General features: G+C 32.7%; 1 protein-coding gene across 1 annotated transcript in view; it reads left to right on the forward strand.

Moving 5' to 3' along the window:
- Positions 1 to 23,881, forward strand: part of LOC143054501 (uncharacterized) — a 75,168-nt gene that overhangs the window by 24,242 nt on the left and 27,045 nt on the right. Inside the window, exons 9-14 of the mRNA XM_076227520.1 lie at positions 6,587 to 6,685; positions 7,022 to 7,120; positions 7,747 to 7,854; positions 8,911 to 8,982; positions 18,598 to 18,649; positions 21,886 to 22,116. Coding sequence (XP_076083635.1) covers positions 6,587 to 6,685; positions 7,022 to 7,120; positions 7,747 to 7,854; positions 8,911 to 8,982; positions 18,598 to 18,649; positions 21,886 to 22,116 — 661 coding nt within the window. The remainder of the gene's footprint in view (positions 1 to 6,586; positions 6,686 to 7,021; positions 7,121 to 7,746; positions 7,855 to 8,910; positions 8,983 to 18,597; positions 18,650 to 21,885; positions 22,117 to 23,881) is intronic.

The following is a 23,881-nucleotide window of genomic DNA, read 5'->3' on the forward strand; positions in this document are numbered from 1 at the left end:
CGGCATGACACAAATTTCTATGATTAGAAAACCGTGGAAATTATTATTGATACTGTACAATGCCAATGACTTTGTGTCAGGAATTTTGGACTGTGAATGATATCCCAAGCTCAAGAATTGTGGAACACGTTGGTACAAAAATGACTGGATTAAAACAATTGACACAAGCTCGAAATTTGTTAGATTTTTGAGATATATTGAGTTCAAAAAGTCGGCAAACAGACACTTAGATTTACCCATGGCTATTGTTTTTTTGTTGAGAAACAGCAAACAACCTCTGCCCCAATACCCTCAATAGAGTCATTAAACACCTTCTTCTTTTTGCTAAATTCATGTTTTACATTGTTATTATATTGGCATCATGCATACGAATCTTAAAAGCACCAACACTTTTATTTTCAACACTGTTTGAATTTTCATTTTATTCTGTACTCATAATTCTTGTGTTGCATACCAATGCATATTTTCTTCATTCTAAGAAAGCAAAAGTAACTTGGTGTAGTTAGTCCAACTGAAGAGAGCATTTTTCCATGTGTTTGCCTTTTACTAAAAAAAAATAGGTTTTTAAAGTGGCAACATGATCATGTGCATGTAGAACAGCGTTTGCCAATCAGAGATATTAATTTTAAGAAGTTGGAAAATTATGTACGATTCCTTGTACATGTAAATACATGCTATAAGCTTATTATTACTCTTGCATATATGAAGGAAACGTTTTGATGGTTTGATATGAAATAAAAAATAAAAAATAAAATCCTCCCACCCGCCCCATTTTTTTCAAAAATTTGGATGAAAATCTACTAATTAAATTTAGTTGGCCTAACTTGTAACATTTAATATCAAATAGGTAAACTTGTAACATTAAATATCAAGTAAGTAAACTTGAAACATTGAATATCACATAGGTAAAATTGTAACATTGAATATAAAATAGGTAAACTTGTAACATTGAATATCAAGTAGGTAAACTTGTAACATTGAATATCAAGAGGGTAAACTTGTAACATTGAATATCAAATAGGTGAACTTGTAACATTTAATATCAAGTTGGTTAACTTGAAGCATTGAATATCAATTAGGTAAACTGGTAACATTGCATATCAAATAGGTAAACTTGTAACATTGAATATCAAATAGGTAAACTTGTAACATTAAATATCAAATAGGTTAACTTGAAACATTGAATATCGAGTAGGTAAATTTGTAACATTGAATATCATCATGATTAAATAGGTAAACTAGTAATATTAAATATCAAATAGGTAAACTTGTAAAATTCAAGACAACTTTGAATTAGTACTATAAAACATCAGGTCAGACTATTACTTTGTACATATACAGGAAAATCAAACAACAATACAAACATAGAAGAATGTACATAGGCAGTATAAAACATTCAAATACAAGGTATTTCAAAACACAGCACATTGTACATAATCAGTACATGCCACACGAATGCAGGATACTTTAATAAATTGCTAGGCTTGGTGAACGAGTTTTCTAAGTAGTTCAACTACTGTACCACTTTCCTGACAACACTGATTTTATAAAGTTAGAGTCCGCCTTGGCAGGTATGTTCAACTCCAATTTTCCAACCAAAAGTTGATGATTCTCTCTGGGCACTCAACACATAACATGAGACACATCAAGACACAAAACTGATGTATAACACAGATATTTGATACAAAACATTAGCTCCAAGCATGAGACACATCATGACACAACATTGATATCAATCACAGAACATGGGACACATCATGACAGAATATTGATGTTCAACACAGAACACATAATGTGTCCAATGTTCTGTGTTGACCATCATGATTCAACACTTTGATACAAAACATCATGACAGAACATTGATGTTCAACACAGAACATTATCAACATCATGACACATAAGACACAACACAGATATTTGATACAAAACATTAGCTCCATAATGACCACACTGATGATAATCACAGACCATGAGACACATGACACAACACCGGTGTTTACACCAAACATGAGAAACATGATGACAGAACATTGATGTTCAACACAGACCACAAGCTACATCATGACACAACATATGAGTCCCATCATGACACAATATTGATGTTCATCACAGACCATGAGACAGATGACTCAACACTGATGTTCATCACAACACATGAGCCACATCATGACACAACATCTGTGTTCAGCAAAGATCATGAGACACATGACACAACACTGATGTTCAACATGAGACACTTGACACAAAATTGATGTCCAATACAAAAAATGAAACACATCATGGCACAACATTGATATTCAACTCAAAACACATCATGACACAACACTGGTGTTTAACTCAGAACATGACACACAGCATTTATGTTGAACACAAAACATGAGCCACATCATGACAAAACATTTATGTTCTCACAACATGAGACATATCATTACAAAACACTGATGTTCAACACAGAAAATAAGACACATCCTGACAAAACACTGATGTTCATCACAACTCATGGGACACAAAACAATGGTGTTCAACACAGAACACGAGACACATCATGACACAACACTGATGTACAACACCGGAACATGAGACATTTCATGACACAAAACTGATATTCAACACAGAACATGAGACATATCATAACACAAAACTGATGTTAAACACAAAACGTGAGACATATCATGACACAACACTTGTTTTCGATACAAAATAGAAGACACATTATAAACCAACATGCATTTAAAGACAACATATGACATATGACACAACACTGATATTCAACACGGAACATGAATTACATGACACAACACTGATGTTCAACACAGGACATGAATCATATGACAGAACATGAGAGACAACAGGACACAACACTTATGTTCAACACAGAACAAGACACACATTAGGACACAACACTGATGTACAACACCGGAACATGAATCACATGACACATTACTGGTGTTCAACACAGGACATGAATCATATGACAAAACATTAATGTTCAACACAGAACATGAGACACAACAGGACACAACACTGATGTTCAACACAGAACATGAGACACAAAAGGACACAACACTGATGTTCAACACAGAATAAGACACACAGAAAATGAGACATATCATAACACCTCACTGAACTATACATGTAATCAGAGTACTGCACTAAATGTGAAACCTACCTTATTTTAAAGCATAACACTGACATACTAATACTAACATATGTTCTGCACCTGACTACTCAGAGTAAATAGACAAACAAATATAACAACACACAACACATGGTCTGGACCTGACCTGACTACTCATAGTAAATAGACAAACAAATATGACAACACATGGTATGGACCTGGCTACTCAGAGTAAATAGACAAACAGAAATCACAACTCGTGGGCTGGACCTGACCTGACTACTCAGAGTAAATAGACAAATAAATACAACAACACACAACACATGGTCTGGACCTGACTACTCAGAGTAAATAGACAAATAAATACAACAACACACAACACATGGTCTGGACCTGACTACTCACAGTAAATAGACAAACAAATATAACAACACACAACACATGGTCTGGACCTGACTACTCAGAGTAAATAGACAAACAAATATAACAACAGACAACACATGGTCTGGACCTGACTACTCAGAGTAAATAGACAAACAAATACAACAACTTACAACACATGGTCTGGACCTGACTACTTAGAGTAAATAGACAAACAAATGTAACAACACACAACACATTGTCTGGATCTAACTACTCACAGTAAACAGACAAACAAATATAACAACACACAACACATGGTCAGGACCTGACTACTCAGAGTAAATATACAAACAAATATAACAACACACAACACATGGTCAGGACCTGACTACTCAGAGTAAATAGACAAACAAATATAACATCAGACAACACATGGTCTGGACCTGCCTACTCCGAGTAAGTAGACAAACAAATAAACAACTTACAACACATGGTCTGGACCTGACTACTCAGAGTAAATAGACAAACAAATATAACAACACACAACACATGATCTGGACCTGACTACTCAGAGAAAATAGACAAACAAATATAGCAACAAACAAAACATGGTTTGGACCTGACTTCTCAGAGTAAATAGACAAACAAATATAACAACAGACAACACATGGTCTGGACCTGACTACTCAGAGTAAATAGACAAACAAGTATAACAACAGACAACAGATGGTCTGGACCTGACTACTCAGAGTAAATAGACAAACAAGTATAACAACTTACAACACATGGTCTGGACCTGACTACTCAGTAAATAGACAAACAAATATAACAACACACAACACATGGTCTGGACCTGACCTGACTACTCAGAGTAAATAGACAAACAAAAATAACAACACACAACACATGATCTGGACATGACTACTCAGAGAAAATAGACAAACAAATATAACAACAAACAAAACATGGTTTGGACCTGACTACTCAGAGTAAATAGACAAACAAATATAACAACACACAACACTCGGTCTGGACCTGACTTCTCAGGGTAAATAGACAAACAAATATAACAACACACAACACATGATGTGGACCTGACTACTCAGAGTAAATAGACAAACAAATATAACAACTAACAACACATGCTTTGGACCTGACTACTCAAAGTAAATAGATTATAAATATAACAACACACAACACATAGCCTGGACCTGACTACTCAGAGTAAATAGACAATAAATATAACAACACACAACACATGGTCTGGACCTGACCTGACTACTCAAAGTAAATAGACAAACAAATATAACAACACACAACACATGGTCTGGACCTGACCTGACTACTCAGAGTAAATAGACAAACAAAAATAACAACACACAACACATGATCTGGACATGACTACTCAGAGAAAATAGACAAACAAATATAACAACAAACAAAACATGGTTTGGACCTGACTACTCAGAGTAAATAGACAAACAAATATAACAACACACAACACTCGGTCTGGACCTGACTTCTCAGGGTAAATAGACAAACAAATATAACAACACACAACACATGATGTGGACCTGACTACTCAGAGTAAATAGACAAACAAATATAACAACTAACAACACATGCTTTGGACCTGACTACTCAAAGTAAATAGATTATAAATATAACAACACACAACACATAGCCTGGACCTGACTACTCAGAGTAAATAGACAATAAATATAACAACACACAACACATGGTCTGGACCTGACCTGACTACTCAAAGTAAATAGACAAACAAATATAACAACAAACAACACATGGTCTGTACCTGGCTACTCACAGTAAATAGACAATAAATATAACAACACACAACACATGGTCTGGACCTGACCTGACTACTCAGAGTAAATATACAAACTAATATAACAACAAGCAACACATGGTCTGGACCTGACTACTCATAGTATATAGACAAACAAATATAACAACAAACAACACATGGCCCAGACCTGACCTGACTACTTAGTAAATAGACAAACAAATATAACAACAAACAACACATGGTCCAGGTTGTCTGATTTGGTACGGGCACAAAATGTTGAGGGGTTAAACCATATTTACTTTTGTACCATTCCCCCTTGGCCTATCTAGACCATTGGTATAAAAAATAAAACACACAATAATAAAACCTGCACTATTCAATTACCATTGGTCTGTATGTTAACTGATACTTAGTCATTATACTGAAACAAGATTAAATCAAAATTCTGAATTAAATTAGACAGTTTTAATGGAAAAATGCATGCATGGTTTGATTTTAAAATATTTCTCTTTTTGTTTGAGTTATGGATGATGAAGTTCTTATTTTGCTTCTTGACATGAAACAATTTTTTACACTTATGTTTCACTTGATGTTGTGTTAACAACTTTGGTCAGGTAGTGATATGTATAAAGATCTAATGTAGAAATATCTTGTAAAAAGGACAAATAGTTGTTAGATTCATATAAAATGTAATTCCATTTAATCATATAATTGTTCTGTATCTGTAAATACTACTCTTTTTCACTTTTCTTTGATTTTTTTTGTAGATTAATGATTATACTGAATCTGCACTAAATCCTGTTGTTAATTAGACATGTTTAATGGACAACAAATGCTTGTATGAATAATAATAATAATAATATTAATAATCTTTATTTAAAGAGGGTCTCGTTTTCTGTATGTTGTACTAAATCAGGAAATAAAACTTTTATCATGCTTTTTTGAATGATTTATTTTATTAAAATTAATGATTAAATGGAATCTACACTAAATACTTTTAACACACAAAATCATGTTGTTAATTAGACAGGTTTAATGGACAACAAATATTTGTCAGAATCATATAAAGTGGGGTCTCATTTTACTCATAGTATTGTTCTGAATCAGAAAATATAACTTTTTTCATATTTCTTTAAAAAAATTACTTTTATGAAATTTATGATTTTACTGAATCTACACTAAATCCTGTTGTTAATCAGACAGTTTTAATTAATGTGACTATTTATTTTTGTTTATATTTATTACACAACATTGTCCAGTTTATCAGACAAGTTTTGATGTCAGTTGTATTATTCCAGGAGTATGGATACACAGCATTAATGTGGGCAGCCTTGTTTGGACATGTGGAAGTGTCTCGACTACTTCTGGAGAACATATGTAACAAAGATATCAGAGATGTATGTTATCTACTAAATCTAATCACATTACTTTTAATCAACACAAAATCATGTTGTTAATTATACAGGTTTAATGAACAACAAATATTTGTAATAATCATATAAAGTGGGGTCTCATTTTACTCGTAGTATTATTTTGAATCAGAAAATATAACTTTTTTCATTTTTCTTTGAAAAATTTACTTTTATGAAATTTATGATTATACTGAATCTACACTAAATCCTGTTGTTAATCAGACAGTTTTAATTAATGTGACTATTTATTTTTGTTAATATTTATTACACAACATTGTCCAGTTTATCAGACAAGTTTTGATGTCAGTTGTATTATTCCAGGTTAGAGGATGGACAGCATTAATGTGGGCAGCCAGGGGAGGACATGTGGCAGTGTCTCGACTACTTCTGGAGAACAGATGTAACAAAGATATCACATCAGTATGTTATCTACTAAATCTGATTACATTACTTTTAATCAACACTAAATCATGTTGTTAATTAGACAGGTTTAATGAACATCAAATATTATTTGTTAGAATCATATAAAGTGGGGTCTCATTTTACTTGTCTCCTCGTACTAAATCAGGAAATGTAACTATTTTTCATATTTCTTTGAAAAAGTTTTTTTTTTTTAAATTGATCATTATTCTGAACCATGTTAATCAGACAGATTTCATTATTATATTAACAAATACTTGCTATAATTATATAAAGTGAGATCTCATTTATCTCTGTGCATTGCACTGAATCCATTGATATAAATATTTTATGCATTTCTTGAAAAAAGGTTAACATGACATTTCTGATGGAAGTTCTGACATCCAACAAAAAAAAACTTGTTGTTTATTTGTTGTTTATGTACAATATGAATACAAGTGTGACTGGTCATTTTGTTCAGTTTTGACCACTGATTCATGTGATATACATTTTGTTTTTATTTATTACACAACATTATCCTGTTTATCAGACAAGTTTTATATCAGTTGTAGGATATGTTGTATACTATTTATATTGGTAACAAAGTAGTATCCATAATATTTACATGTTATTTGGTATAATTATAGACAGATGGTAAAACAGCTCTACATCTGGCTGCTGAGTGTGGACGTCTACAGACCACAATGTGTCTGGTAGAAGAAGGAGGCATCAGTCCCTTTGTTAAAACACACGAGGTAATATATTATAGTAAAGGCTCAGTATTCAACTAGTAAATAATGCATCACTAAAATGATGTTTAAGATATTTTTGGTACAATTATTTTTTTTTCTCAAGGTTATAGTTACTCATATGTCACATGATCTTTTAAATTGAACTAAAAATATGAAAGTGTTTTATAGACTTAGATGGCTAAATTTTACTATAAAACACCTGAAGATAGGGGATTATATAAAAGAAATCCGTATTTGTTTTCAAAATCTTCAAAAATAAAATGATTTTGTTTATAGACCACTAACACATTTTGGGTGATTAGTTATACTAAAAGGGGATAATTTTATTATTCCATAATTTGCAAGCCAAAGTATATGAATATCTCAGTTTTAGGGAAAAGAAGCAATAATAATAACCTATAAGTAAATGGATAAAATAGTTTTTGATATCAAAAATAATAATTTGTATTGATTCAAAATTAGACCTGGCAATATCCTGAATATGGCACTGGTAGTCATTAAACCCAATGTAAACAAACAACATGTCAAAAGACACATACACCAATCCATTGTTGTTACAATGATAACAAAGTTGTTAAAATAGTATGAAAATAGTCTTAAGCAATACATTAAAATAAGTTCATCCTATATTTATAATAAAATAGTTAAAAAAATCATTCTATTGTATTATCTCTCCTTATATGGCAAAGTTTAACATAAATTAATAAAACAACCCTAATATGTTGTTTTTTTGTAAAATATAGTCGTAAGTATGATAAAACACTTACATTTCTATATCAACATGAAAAGTCTTACACTTAAATTACATACAATATTCGAAATTTGCACATTTCACTAAAGATTTTACCGTTTGTTCAAAATTCAAGATAGAGGAAGACACTGCAGCCAAATTCTTGTATTTAAGTTATCTAGTTGGAATAGTTGCAGAAAAACCTCTCATCTGTGCCATAATTTATGTATTTTCTTATCTGCTACTGGTCTTGTTTATTGTATGATATGTGTAACAAAAGTCTTCTTTATAATAATCAGATAAAGGCAATATAAAGATTTGTATTTCAGGGTAAGACTCCATACGATCTGGCAGCAGCAAGGGAATTGGGGCAGTATAAAGAAGTGATGGAATACTTACAGGTACACATACTTTTAATTACAAATGCTTACACTTAGAATAAACCAGGTACAAAACCAGGATACTCTAGGGGACATTCTTTATGTCTTGAAATAAAAATTTCAAATTCTAATGCAATTTATTTGTTATTACGATTTTGATTGGCCATTGTTGGCCAAATTCATATAATTGAGACGCTAAATTCAACTCTTTACCAGCCTTTCACAAAGCTAAGCCACCATTTTGTATTCAGGAAATTATTGGTTTGTGATTTCGTCAATATTAATGAAAATTAGTAGATGTCTTTTATTTCATTCAAGAGTGTTAAGGCGAAAACAAGCTTTGTAAAATTCTATTTGAGATTCTTACACCGACAGTCTGTCTATAACCTCCTTTTCATGGTTAACTAGTCTCATCCCAGATCAGGTTTGGAGTAATTGTAATTGTAATCATTAGTCAGCTATAATTGATTTTAATTTTTTAAGTAATCATTGTAATCATTAATCAACCAAAAATTACAAGTAATTTAGTTTAATCAATTACTTTTCAAAACATCTTTTAATCCTGATTATTTTTACAGTATTACATTCTGATTAAATTGATGAAAAATTCAAAAAATTGCCTTTATTTTCAATATGATAAAATAAAAATATTTCATGTCTTTGATAAACCTTTTGTGATTCATTTTAAATAAATAGGATGACTTTATTTAGTATGTGCATACATGTACCTTGTAAGGTCCCCTTGTCTGTCAGACAGTTTTCCTTTGACCTCAATCTTATTTCATTGTTCAGTGATCAAGGTTAAGTTGTCAGGTTCAAGTCCATATATCAGATACAATAATAAAAAATTATGCTATAATTGGTGTATGAAATGATTGTAAAGTGTACATGTGCAACTGGCAGGTGTCATCTGACCTTCACCTCATTTTCATGGTTCAGTGGTGTAATTTGATTTTTTGTGTTGTTCTTTTTTTCTAATATTATATGCAATAGGTCAACTATATTTGGTGTATGGAAGTAAATTACAATGTACATGTCAGTCTTGCAAGTGTATTTGACCTTGACCTCATTTTCATGGTTCATTGCTCATTGTTAAGTTTTTGTATTTTGGTCTATTTCTCTTGAACTATTATTAATAGGTCAACTATATTTGGTGTATCGAATGATTGTAAGTTGTATATGTCTGTTTTGTAGGTATCACCTGACCTTGACCTCATGTTCATGGTTGATTGGTCAATATTAAGTTTTCATGATTAAGTTTCTTGGATTCTATAGGCAATAGGCCAACTATATTTGGTGTATGGAATGATTGTAAGTTGTATATGTCTGTCTGGAAGGTATGAACTGACCTTGACCTCATTTTCATGGTTGATTGGTCAATATTAAGTTTTCATGGTTAAGTTTCTTTCTTGGATTCTATAGGCAATAGGACAACTATATTTGGTGTATCGAATGATTGTAAGTTGTATATGTCTGTTTTGTAGGTATCACCTGACCTTGACCTCATGTTCATGGTTGATTGGTCAATATTAAGTTTTCATGGTTAAGTTTCTTTCTTGGATTGTATAGGCAATAGGCCAACTATATTTGGTGTATCGAATGATTGTAAGTTGTATATGTCTGTTTTGTAGGTATCACCTGACCTTGACCTCATGTTCATGGTTGATTGGTCAATATTAAGTTTTCATGGTTAAGTTTCTTTCTTGGATTCTATAGGCAATAGGACAACTATATTTGGTGTATTGAATGATTGTAAGTTGTATATGTCTGTTTTGTAGGTATCACCTGACCTTGACCTCATGTTCAAGGTTGATTGGTCAATATTAAGTTTTCATGGTTAAGTTTCTTTCTTGGATTGTATAGGCAATAGGCCAACTATATTTGGTGTATGGAATGATTGTAAGTTGTATATGTCTGTCTGGAAGGTATGATCTGACCTTGACCTCATTTTCATGGTTGATTGATCAATATTAAGTTTTCATGGTTAAGTTTCTTTCTTGGATTGTATAGGCAATAGGCCAACTATATTTGGTGTATCGAATGATTGTAAGGTGTATATGTCTGTCTGGCAGGTATGATCTGACCTTGACCTCATTTTCATGGTTAATTAGTACATGGTAAGGTTCTTTCTTAGATATCCTGGTTGATATGTTTCTTAGAAACTATAAGCAATAGGTCAACTATATTTTGTGCCTGAAACGATTGTGATTTGTACATGTATTTCTGGTTTGGTTTATCTGATCTTGACCAAATTTTCTTGGATCATGTAAAGTTTATGTGATACTTGAAGTAAAGCTTTATATTTAGGAATAACAACATAAAATCAGTAGCCAGTAAAGGAGGTGAGACATGTTAGCGTGTGCACTCTTGTTAAGTTTTGGTCTGTTTTTCAAATAATTGTAGCAACATAAGCAATTTTAAGTTTTTGTGTTTTGGTCTGTTTTTCAATTACCAAAAATTGTAAGGTTTAAATGTCTGTCTGATAGGAATTATCTGACCTTGACCTCAATTTCATAGATCTTTTAAAATGTTAAGTTTGTGTAATACTTTTAGTTAAATTTTATCTTTTAGACTTTCATTTAATCAATGGTCAGTAAAGGAGGCAAGACATTTCAGCGTGTGCACTCTTGTTATGTTTTGGTCTGTTTTTCAAATACTTATAGCAATATGAGAAATATGAAATAATCATGATAATTGTAATGTGTGCATGTCTGTCTCGCATGTATTATCTGACCTTGACCTAATTTTCATGGTTTATTGGTCAATGTTAGGTTTTTGTTTTGGTCTGTTTTTCAATTACCATAAGCCAAAAGGTCAACTATATTTGGTGTATAACAAAATGTAAGGTGTATATGTCTGTCTGTTAGGATTTATCTGACCTTGACCTCAATGTCATATATCTATAATGTTTAATTTGTGTAATACTTTTAGTTAAACCTTTTTCTTTAAGACTTTCATGAAATCGAAGGTCAGTAAAGAAGGCGAGACATTTTAGCGTGTACACTCTTGTTGAAGACATTTGACCTCTTTTTTTTGGAAAAAAAGAGAACGGAAACGAAAAGTTCAGCAATTTTTATATGACCATAAACATTTTTCTGGTCATATATTGGTATGACGTTGGCGTCGTTGTCGTCAGAAGACACATTGGTTTTCGCACAATAACTTTAGTTTAAGTGAATGGATCTCTATTTTTACATAAGGTTCAATACCACAAAAGGAAGGTTGGGATTGAGTTTAGGGGTTATGGTACCAACAGTTAAGTAATAAGAGGCCAAAAATAAGCATTTTTGTAACTTCCAGACAATGACTTGTGTGTTAGTGTATTGATCTCTCCGACATTGTACCACAAGGTTCCATATCACAAAGGCAATGCTGGGATTGATTTAAGGGTAATTGCCTCTAAATTTTAGGAATTAGGGGCCAAAAAAAGGGGCAAAAAACAAGATTTTTTTCTAGTTTCCAGACCATAACTTGTGTGTTAGTGAATTGATCTCTCCGACATTGTACCACAAGGTTCCATATCACAAAGGCAATGCTGGGATTGATTTAAGGGGTAATTGCCTCTAAATTTTAGGAATTAGGGGCCAAAAAAAGGGGCAAAAAAACAAGATTTTTTTCTAGTTTCCAGACCATAACTTGTGTGTTAGTGTATTAATCTCTCCGACATTGTACCACAAGGTTCCATATCACAAAGGCAATGCTGGGATTGATTTAAGGGGTAATTGCCTCTAAATTTTAGGAATTAGGGGCCAAAAAAAGGGGCATAAAACTAGATTTTTTTCTAGTTTCCAGACCATAACTTGTGTGTTAGTGTATTGATCTCTCCGACATTGTACCACAAGGTTCCATATCACAAAGGCAATGCTGGGATTGATTTAAGGGGTAATTGCCTCTAAATTTTAGGAATTAGGGGCCAAAATAAGGGGCAAAAAACAAGATTTTTTTCTAGTTTCCAGACCATAACTTGTGTGTTAGTGTATGGATATCAAGTGTATGTATCTCTCTGAAATTGTACTGCAAGGCACCAAACAAAAAGGGGAAGACTGGGATTGATTTTGGGGGTAATGAATCATAAGGGGTTTTCCAAAAATTTTGGGGTGGGATTTTTTTCCCCTTTTTTTCCTTTTTTTTTCTTAAAAATTTTCCATTTTAAGTTGGTTATTTCTGATTTATATATAAAAGCAAATAATAATGGTATGGCAGAAGATACACACCAAACAGGATGTGTAAATTATTGTATTAAGTATTGTGCAATAGCAAGAAATTTTCAATTGCACAGTATTGCGCAATAGCAAGAAATATCCAATAGCACAATATTGCGCAATAGCAAGAAATCTCCAATTTCACAGTATTGCGCAGTAGCAAGAAATATTGAATCGCACAGTATTGCTCAATTGCAATAAATATTCAATTGTACAGTATTGGGCAATAGCAAGAAATCTTCTTATTATTCACAGTATTGCGAAATAGAAAGAAATTTTCAATTGAAATTTAATACAAATTTTTTAACCCATTTAATTTTTTTTAGATAATTCACCACATTTATTTTGTGTCAGAAACCTATATTATGTATTTTTTTTTATCACAATCCAAATTCAGACAGTATCAAGCTTGAATATTGTGTCCAAACTTGCACCAATTGTTCAGGGTTCGACCTCTGCAGTGGGATCAGGTTGCGCTCACTGAAGCATTTTATTCCATTGGTAAAGGGGTATAACTCTTAAAGTGATGCCACCAAAATTCTAACTTGATATATTTTGTGGTAATAAGCATTGTGTATAAGTTTTATAACATTTGGTTGAGGCCAAATTTGGGATGTACGAAGCGACGAACGGACGGACGGAGGAATGAACGGATGGACAAACAGATGAACCGACACACAGACAGATGAACACTATTATAAGTCAAAATTTGTCATTTTTAAAGGTCAATAACTCCTGTTGTTTATTGCTTTTTGTCATATTGACATTTTTGTAGATCATGTACAGCTGATAAGTTTATCACGACGGAAGCCAAGTGATTAGTAAGCAATGTTTGTGTTGACATGAATTATTATTGATATTATGATTATGGTCATAATTACAAATTAACTGTTTACAAAACTTTCAGTTTTTATGAATACTAAGAATTTTCTACCACAGGAAAAGATACTTTTAGCTGTATTTGGCAAAAAACTCTTTGAATTTTGGGTCCTCCATACTTTTCAACTTTGTACTTTATTTGACCCTTTTTATGCCCCCGCCGTAGCGGATCTTGAGGGGGCATTAAGTTTTAGCCTTGTCCGTCTGTTTCCCGCTTCAGGTTAAATTTTTGGTCAAGGTAGTTTTTGATGAAGTTGAAGTATAATCAACTTGAAACTTAATACACGTTCCCTATGATATGATCTTTCTAATTTTAATGCCAAATAAGAGTTTTGACTCCAATTTCATGGTCCATTAAACATAGAAAATGAAAGTGTGAGTGTGGCATCCGTGTACTATGGACACATTCTTGTTGTCTATTATCTTGAAAAACTATTTTAGATAGGGCCAAAAAAAAAAATATGTCTGTTTCCTGCTTCCAAGTCAAATTAATCAGGGTCGGTAGGTCGGGATTTTTTTTTTTTTTTTTTTTTTTTTTTTTAATTTTTGCACTCCCTGTCAGATTTGCAGTCAGTTAAATGTCATGTCTGGTTAGGGTCCTGTACCCCAAAATGATTTAATCTCTTTAAAGAAGCTTTAATTGAATAATCCTCGCAGTGCTGACATTTTTTAAACCTTAGTTGTAGCACATTTGTGCTGGGAGCAGCCATTTGGATTGTTTGGGCATAGTAAGATACGGATCTGGACCGGACTGGAAACGATTTTTTTCCGGAATTGAATAAAAAGATCTAGGGTCGGCGGGTTTGAGTCAGGGTCGGTCAGGAAACATACATATATTTTTTTTTGGCCTAGATAGAAAATGTTATTTGAAAGAAAAAAAATCAGGCATGCAAGATCCACAAAAATGACAGTACATGTACTAACAAAACAATTGGATAATTCCTTAAGCAGTAATAGCCTTAAACAATATTTTTTGACCAATTTTCTTTGTCCATCTTATAATTTTTCAAAGATCATCTCCTCTGAAACCAATGTCTGTCATATTTATTTAAGTTAGGCTGTTAGTTTTCTCAATTGAATATTTCATATTTTTCATGTCGTGGCCTTTTATAGCTGACTTTTATGGTACAGGTTTTTATACGGCGGTCGTATAAAAACCTGTACCATAAAAGTCAGCTATAAAAGGCCACGACATGAAAAATATGAAATATTCAATTGAGAAAACTAACAGCCTAACTTAAATAAATATGACAGACATTGGTTTCAGAGGAGATGATCTTTGAAAAATTATAAGATGGACAAAGAAAATTGGTCAAAAAATATTGTTTAAGGCTATTACTGCTTAAGGAATTATCCAATTGTTTTGTTAGTACATGTACTGTCATTTTTGTGGATCTTGCATGCCTGATTTTTTTTCTTTCAAATAACATTTTCTATCTAGGCCAAAAAAAAATATATGTATGTTTCCTGACCGACCCTGACTCAAACCCGCCGACCCTAGATCTTTTTATTCAATTCCGGAAAAAAATCGTTTCCAGTCCGGTCCAGATCCGTATCTTACTATATTGATTTATATATAAAAGCAAATAATAATGGTATGGCAGAAGATACACACCAAACAGGATGTGTAAATTATTGTATTAAGTATTGTGCAATAGCAAGAAATTTTCAATTGCACAGTATTGCGCAATAGCAAGAAATATCCAATAGCACAATATTGCGCAATAGCAAGAAATCTCCAATTTCACAGTATTGCGCAGTAGCAAGAAATATTGAATCGCACAGTATTGCTCAATTGCAATAAATATTCAATTGTACAGTATTGGGCAATAGCAAGAAATCTTCTTATTATTCACAGTATTGCGAAATAGAAAGAAATTTTCAATTGAAATTTAATACAAATTTTTTAACCCATTTAATTTTTTTTAGATAATTCACCACATTTATTTTGTGTCAGAAACCTATATTATGTATTTTTTTTTATCACAATCCAAATTCAGACAGTATCAAGCTTGAATATTGTGTCCAAACTTGCACCAATTGTTCAGGGTTCGACCTCTGCAGTGGGATCAGGTTGCGCTCACTGAAGCATTTTATTCCATTGGTAAAGGGGTATAACTCTTAAAGTGATGCCACCAAAATTCTAACTTGATATATTTTGTGGTAATAAGCATTGTGTATAAGTTTTATAACATTTGGTTGAGGCCAAATTTGGGATGTACGAAGCGACGAACGGACGGACGGAGGAATGAACGGATGGACAAACAGATGAACCGACACACAGACAGATGAACACTATTATAAGTCAAAATTTGTCATTTTTAAAGGTCAATAACTCCTGTTGTTTATTGCTTTTTGTCATATTGACATTTTTGTAGATCATGTACAGCTGATAAGTTTATCACGACGGAAGCCAAGTGATTAGTAAGCAATGTTTGTGTTGACATGAATTATTATTGATATTATGATTATGGTCATAATTACAAATTAACTGTTTACAAAACTTTCAGTTTTTATGAATACTAAGAATTTTCTACCACAGGAAAAGATACTTTTAGCTGTATTTGGCAAAAAACTCTTTGAATTTTGGGTCCTCCATACTTTTCAACTTTGTACTTTATTTGACCCTTTTTATGCCCCCGCCGTAGCGGATCTTGAGGGGGCATTAAGTTTTAGCCTTGTCCGTCTGTTTCCCGCTTCAGGTTAAATTTTTGGTCAAGGTAGTTTTTGATGAAGTTGAAGTATAATCAACTTGAAACTTAATACACGTTCCCTATGATATGATCTTTCTAATTTTAATGCCAAATAAGAGTTTTGACTCCAATTTCATGGTCCATTAAACATAGAAAATGAAAGTGTGAGTGTGGCATCCGTGTACTATGGACACATTCTTGTTGTCTATTATCTTGAAAAACTATTTTAGATAGGGCCAAAAAAAAAAATATGTCTGTTTCCTGCTTCCAAGTCAAATTAATCAGGGTCGGTAGGTCGGGATTTTTTTTTTTTTTTTTTTTTTTTTTTTTAATTTTTGCACTCCCTGTCAGATTTGCAGTCAGTTAAATGTCATGTCTGGTTAGGGTCCTGTACCCCAAAATGATTTAATCTCTTTAAAGAAGCTTTAATTGAATAATCCTCGCAGTGCTGACATTTTTTAAACCTTAGTTGTAGCACATTTGTGCTGGGAGCAGCCATTTGGATTGTTTGGGCATAGTAAGATACGGATCTGGACCGGACTGGAAACGATTTTTTTCCGGAATTGAATAAAAAGATCTAGGGTCGGCGGGTTTGAGTCAGGGTCGGTCAGGAAACATACATATATTTTTTTTTGGCCTAGATAGAAAATGTTATTTGAAAGAAAAAAAATCAGGCATGCAAGATCCACAAAAATGACAGTACATGTACTAACAAAACAATTGGATAATTCCTTAAGCAGTAATAGCCTTAAACAATATTTTTTGACCAATTTTCTTTGTCCATCTTATAATTTTTCAAAGATCATCTCCTCTGAAACCAATGTCTGTCATATTTATTTAAGTTAGGCTGTTAGTTTTCTCAATTGAATATTTCATATTTTTCATGTCGTGGCCTTTTATAGCTGACTTTTATGGTACAGGTTTTTATACGACCGCCAAAAAAATGCGTTCTTATAATACTATCATGTTGTGGTTGTCGTCCAGAGACACATTTGGTTTCCGGACAATAACTTTAGTTTAAGTGAATGGTTCTCTATGAAATTTTACCAGAAGGTTCAATACCACAAAAGGAAGGCTGGGATTGATTTTGGGGTTATGGTACCAACAGTGTAGGAATAAGGGGCCAAATAGGGACCAAAAACAAGCATTTTTGTAGTTTCTGGATAATATCTTGTGTGTAAGTGTATGGATCTCTCTGAAATTGTACCCTAAGCTTCCATATATCAAAGTGCATGCTGGGATTTAGATGTTAAACACCAACAATCAATCAATCTAATTCTGTTTTGGCAAAATGCCTAATTGTATTGTATAGTTTTTGGGGCAAACATGACAGATGAGCGATATCCAGACACCTTCGAGCCTCTAGCTGGTTTATACCCTAAATACTACGTTAAAGGACAATTTTTTTATATGATGGAACATAGATACTTGATTTACTCGATTTTACATATGCTTAAAATGGAGGTTACCCAAAAGTGAACGGATACATTTTATCAAAACAATGATAATAAGTATGAGATCACTGCGGAATATTGGAATATTCTGCAGTTGGAACAATTTTCAATTTAAAGGTGTATTCAAAATGCATTTGCAAATCAACATGAAGCAAGTTTATGTCTACAAGGGGATGTTCCAAATTCAAAAACCACCTTTACACTTTAAACTATATATCTCTATTAATGTCTCTGGGCTACCCTTTTTCCTGAAAAATATGAACATTTGTTCAATATAAATATTATCTAATGTGAAACATTTGTTTTATAAAGTAGTATATTTTTGGGGGTTGATTTTTTAGAATTTTTATAGTGCAACTAGTGACATGAGTAAAGATATATTCACAGTGCATATTCCTAATTTTTTAGACTGTCATGTCAGAGAAATCTTCAGGTGTGACTGCTGGACTAGGAATAGAAGGTAATTTCATTAGTTTATTATTACTCTAGGAATTGCAAAGTAACAACATTTTTTTTTGTACGACGTCATGCAATTAACTGCAATGTATTGATGAGATTTATCACTATAAAATAGATAATAACAAACTATGGAGCTATATAGTGTTAGCAGCTTTCCAATATATGAAATACACCACATAGTAAGTACCATCACATATATGGTCTTCTGTAGGAAGTTATCGTACATGTTTATCAGTACTTGCAGGCAATAGTCTGCCTTTCTAGAATTATTTCCACAAGAAAAGGGGAAGCCATTATAGACTTCTCTCTGACATAATATTGTTAGAAACCAATAATGTTTGTTTCACCTGTGACAAAAGTCCTAGGGCTATAATGTGAGACGTAGGGATTACAATCCATTCATGTCATTGATCATTGATCAAGGTACATTTTCTGTTGTCTAGTCAGTATCTCAGCTGCTGTACACAGTAGATAAACTATATTGATTGATATAGTTGTTGCAACATGAACATGTCTGTCTGGCAGTTTTCACCTGACCTTGACCTGATTTTTATGTTGAATTGGTCAATGTTGAGTTTTTGTGTTTAGATATAAGAAGATGAGGTATGAGTGCCAATGAGACAACTCCCTATCAAAGTCACAATTTGTAAAAGTAAACCGTTATAGGTCAATGTTTAGTTTTCATAATAAGTGTTTGTTTCCCAGGTACTTAAATCATTAAGTCATCTTGGTATTTAAAACGACTGCACGGCGTACATGTCTGTATGGCAGAGTTGGTGTAACCTTTTTATGACAGGGAGTTTTGTGGCCAAATATATGTTGTGGATTTTTCTCATCATTAACGGCCTTGCTATTATCTATTATTTCATGTGTCAAAGTATTTGAAACCTGGTGGATAGTTGTATCATCATGATCATTGAAAATCATACCACATCTTCTTAATTTTATTTTGACCTCAATTTCATGGTTTATTGGCATGATTGGTCAAAGTTAGTTTTTTGGTTATGTCTATTTCGCAGATACGATAAGCAAAAGGTGAACTATGTTTAGTTAATGGAATAAAAATAGAATGTTCTTTTATACAAAACAAACTCATCATAGATAACAGGACTAAATTTTGTATAAGAAAGACTCATCAGTGACGCTCTCATCCAAAAAGTTAAAAAAAAAGCCTAAAAAAGGTACGAAGTTGACGAGCATTTAGGACAAAAATTTCTACAAGTTTTGCCAAATACAGCTAAGGTAATCTATGCCTGAGGTAGAAAAGCCTAAGTGTTTCTAGAATGCAAATTTTTGTAAACAGTTAATTTATGAATTCAACCATATTAATGATAATTCATGTCAGCACAAAAAAGTGCTAACTACTTGGCTAGTGATACCCTCGGGGAAATAAATCTCCACCAGCAGTGTCATTGATCTAGTGGTTGTAAATAAACTCATCATAGATAACAGGACTAAATTTTGTATATTTGCGCCAGACGCGCATTTCATCTACAAAAGACTCATCAGTGACGCTCTCAACCAAAAAAAAAACCTAACTGTTTGCAGATACTTGATATTTTCTCTCAAATATTGCAAAACAGATTACCTTCATATTTGGTCAGCAGCTTATTTGATGAGTTGTAACATGTTTACACTTTTATTAGCTCACCTGGCCCGAAGGGCGAAGTGAGCTTTTCCCGTCACTTTGCGTCCGACATTTGTCGTCCTTCGTCGTCCGTCGTCGGTAACTTTAACAAAAATCTTCTCCTCTGAAACTACTGGGCCAAACTTCGCCACAATCATCATTGGGATATCTTGTTTAAAAAATGTGTCCGGTGACCCTGCCAACCAAGCATGATGGCCGCCATGGCTTAAAATAGAACATAAGGGGAAAATGTAGATTTTGGCTTATAACTCTGGAACCAAGGAGTAATTGCCCTTTATAGTCATTTTTTACCAATTATTCGTAAATTTTTATAATCTTTTACAAAAACCTTCTCCTGTAAGACTACTGGAACAAATTTAACCAAAATTAGTCATAATCATTTTTAGGGTATCTTGTTTAAAAAATAAGTGCGGTGACCCAGCCAACCAACCAAGATGGCTGCCATGGCTAAAAATAGAACATAGGGGGAAACTGTAGATTATGGCTTATGACTCTGAAACAAAAGCATTTAGAGTTTGTCACGGTGTTAAATTGTTTATCAAGTCAATCTATATCTGCCGTTAAATTTTCAGATGAATTGGACAACTGGTTGTTGGGTTGCTGCCCCCAATTGATATTTTTTTAAGAAAATGTTGCCTTTTTGGTTATTATCTTAAATACTGTATAATCATAGATAGGGATAAACTGTAAACAGCAATAATGTTCAGCAAAATAAGATCTACAAATAAGTCAATGTGACCAAATGGTCAGTTGTCCCCTTAAGGAGTTATTGCCCTTTATAGTCAATTTTTGACTATTTTCATTAATTTGGTAAATTTTTGTAAATTTTTACAAAATATTATCCTCCTTAACTAAAGGGCCAAGTTTATTAATGATAGAGAAAATTGTAAGCAATGTTCAGTAAAGTAAGATCTACAAACATATCACCATCACCAAAAGACAATTTTGTCATAAATCCATCTGTGTCCTTTGTTTAATATGCATATAGATCAAGGTGAGCGACAACAGTTTAGTTGACATTAGGCATTTTTTTTTATTGAATATTTTTGTTATATAATCATTGTATATAAATATTGAATATATATTTTTCTAAAGTATGCATAATTTTATCATGTTATCACTTTGCACTTTGACTGAATTTTGAATGAATGGCAAAAAATGAAGAGTAACCATGGTAACACTTACAATCAAGCAACAGTAAAGAGCTTAACATCTAAAACTGCTCAACAAATTTGAGACAAACTTCGAATGAAAAAAATACTTAGTTTGCCAGAAAATAGATTGTTATTCAATTTTTTGTTGATCATCTAGCAAGCATGCCTGCTGAAGCTAAATTAAAACTGGAGCTAAGTCAAATAGTTATCCAATATGTTTAAAACTGCAGTATGGTTGAAAAGTTAATCAAAATTGTCAAAAAATTCCCTATTGAAATTATTTCCCTTTAATAATCAACAGTTTAACTTAAATACAGAATTTTTTTTTAAATGGAATAATACTATTTAGCCACTGTCTATTTCTATGGTGTAGACACAGATTTTTTGGACATCATCAGCAATACATTAATAATTGGAAAATTTGTATTTATACAGATTCCATCCGATCTGCCATGTTGAACAAGTTGCTTGGCTGTGGAAGCTACAAATCATTTGATATGCGCTGTATGGTAACCGGCCAGTTTTCGGTTGGGAAATCAAGTTTAGTCAAGCTTTTAGTTGGGGATAATGTTCCAGAAGGGCGACATGCCACTGATGGGATTACCCTCATTGAAGGTCGCTGTGGACTTGATATAGAGACAAGAAATTGGATCATGATTGATCCAGGTAGGAATACACATTTACATATATATGGATTTAACATTGTATTCATTTAAAGTATGCATAAGGTATTGTTTTACAGGTATTTGAGGTAGGCAAGTTATATTTTGTAAAGAAATGGCTGTGGTCAGATGTTTTATTCGTATGCCAGTCAACCTTATCTCCATCATCTCTATATGTTCCTGTTCCAAGTCTGCAATTCACTGATTGCTGTTGGTTGCTTTATGTTATTTCTGTTCAGCATTAATTGTTTTATCATAAGTTTGGCTGTTGGTTTATTATGCCCCATCTAGGGGCATTATATTTTTTGGTCTGTGCGTCTGTTCGTTCGTCTGTCCATCGTCAGGTTAAAGTTTTGGGTCAAGGTAGTTTTTGATAAATTAAATTATCTTTGCATTATGATTTACTAAGCATATATATGTAACACTCCCAAATGTGTCCATCCCCCAAATTTAAACGTGTCCGATTCCCCCAAACGTGTCTGATAATTGTTATTTGCCAAAACGTGTCCACTATTAAATGCTAGAACGTTACATGTGTTTTAGCGCTAATACATGTTTGTCGTTTACGAAGTGAATACATCATACTTCCATTAGGAAGTTTTATCAAGCACCAATTTTATAGTTCAATTGTTGATATTCACCCTAAAATTACCAAGTTTTAGAATAGTTTAATTGTTTTACAAGGAATTTCTTGGTGTTTCTAAACACAGACAGAAGAAGTAATCGTATCTACAAAATTATTTTTAATTTACTTGTGTTTTACTTTGATAATACTAATGGCGTATTTTTTTTTCAAAGCTGATGTTATTCTGAAATTGTTTAGCATTTCACAGCGGTATAATATAATACTTTTACTATAATTATTCATCCCTTATTTTTATTAACTTTGTATTTACATTGTATCATATATCAAATTTATTCGTTCAGTGTATGTTCATTTGGTCAATACGTCTTTTGATTCAGTTAAGTCATTCAAATTGATATTTTATAGTGTGTCTTTCTATGTTGTGATGTTACTGACTATTGTTTCAGATAAAGGTGAAGGTATGGTACCATTAAAATTGTTTGCACCTGTCCTAAGTCAGCAATCTGATGTTCAGAAGTTGTCGTTTGTTTATGTGGTTCATATAAAGGTTTCTCGTTTCTAATTTTTTTAACAAAGTTTAGACTGTTAGTTTTATCGTTTGAATGGTTTTACACTAGTATTTTTTGGGGGCCCTTTATAGCTTGTAGTCGTTGTGAGCCAAGGCTCCCTGTTGAAGACCATACATTGACATATAATGGTTTACTTTTATAAATTGTGATTTGGATGGAGATTTGTCTCATAAGCACTCCTACCATGCTTTCTATACCTATTGTCCTCAATGAGGTCAAAAATGTTTACGGCAATTGCATCAGGGAACGTACAAATAATGTTAGTACAGCTGAATTAGTCGTTTACTGAGTGAATAATTTTGTACTATTAAACTCCGATGATCCCTTTTTTTATGTCATTCCTGTCTGCGACTATTGCACAGCGGGCTTTCAATTATATAATTAAAATCCCCTTTTTAACAGTTCTGAGACAAACTGGTCTACAGGCTTTTATTTAAATTTTAGGTTTCGAGCATCGCTAAAGACACACGAACAAGATACATAAACATCCAGTGACACATATTTCATGCATTATTTGAACGACATCACGTTAACAATAAATACCATAAATAGGTTCTATAATTATACCAGGAATTTTTTATTGGGTCTGAATTTTTACGGTTATTCAAGAATAA

The sequence above is a fragment of the Mytilus galloprovincialis genome, chromosome 12 (genome assembly GCF_965363235.1).
Source record: "Mytilus galloprovincialis chromosome 12, xbMytGall1.hap1.1, whole genome shotgun sequence".
Taxonomy (NCBI): Eukaryota; Metazoa; Mollusca; class Bivalvia; order Mytilida; family Mytilidae; genus Mytilus; species Mytilus galloprovincialis.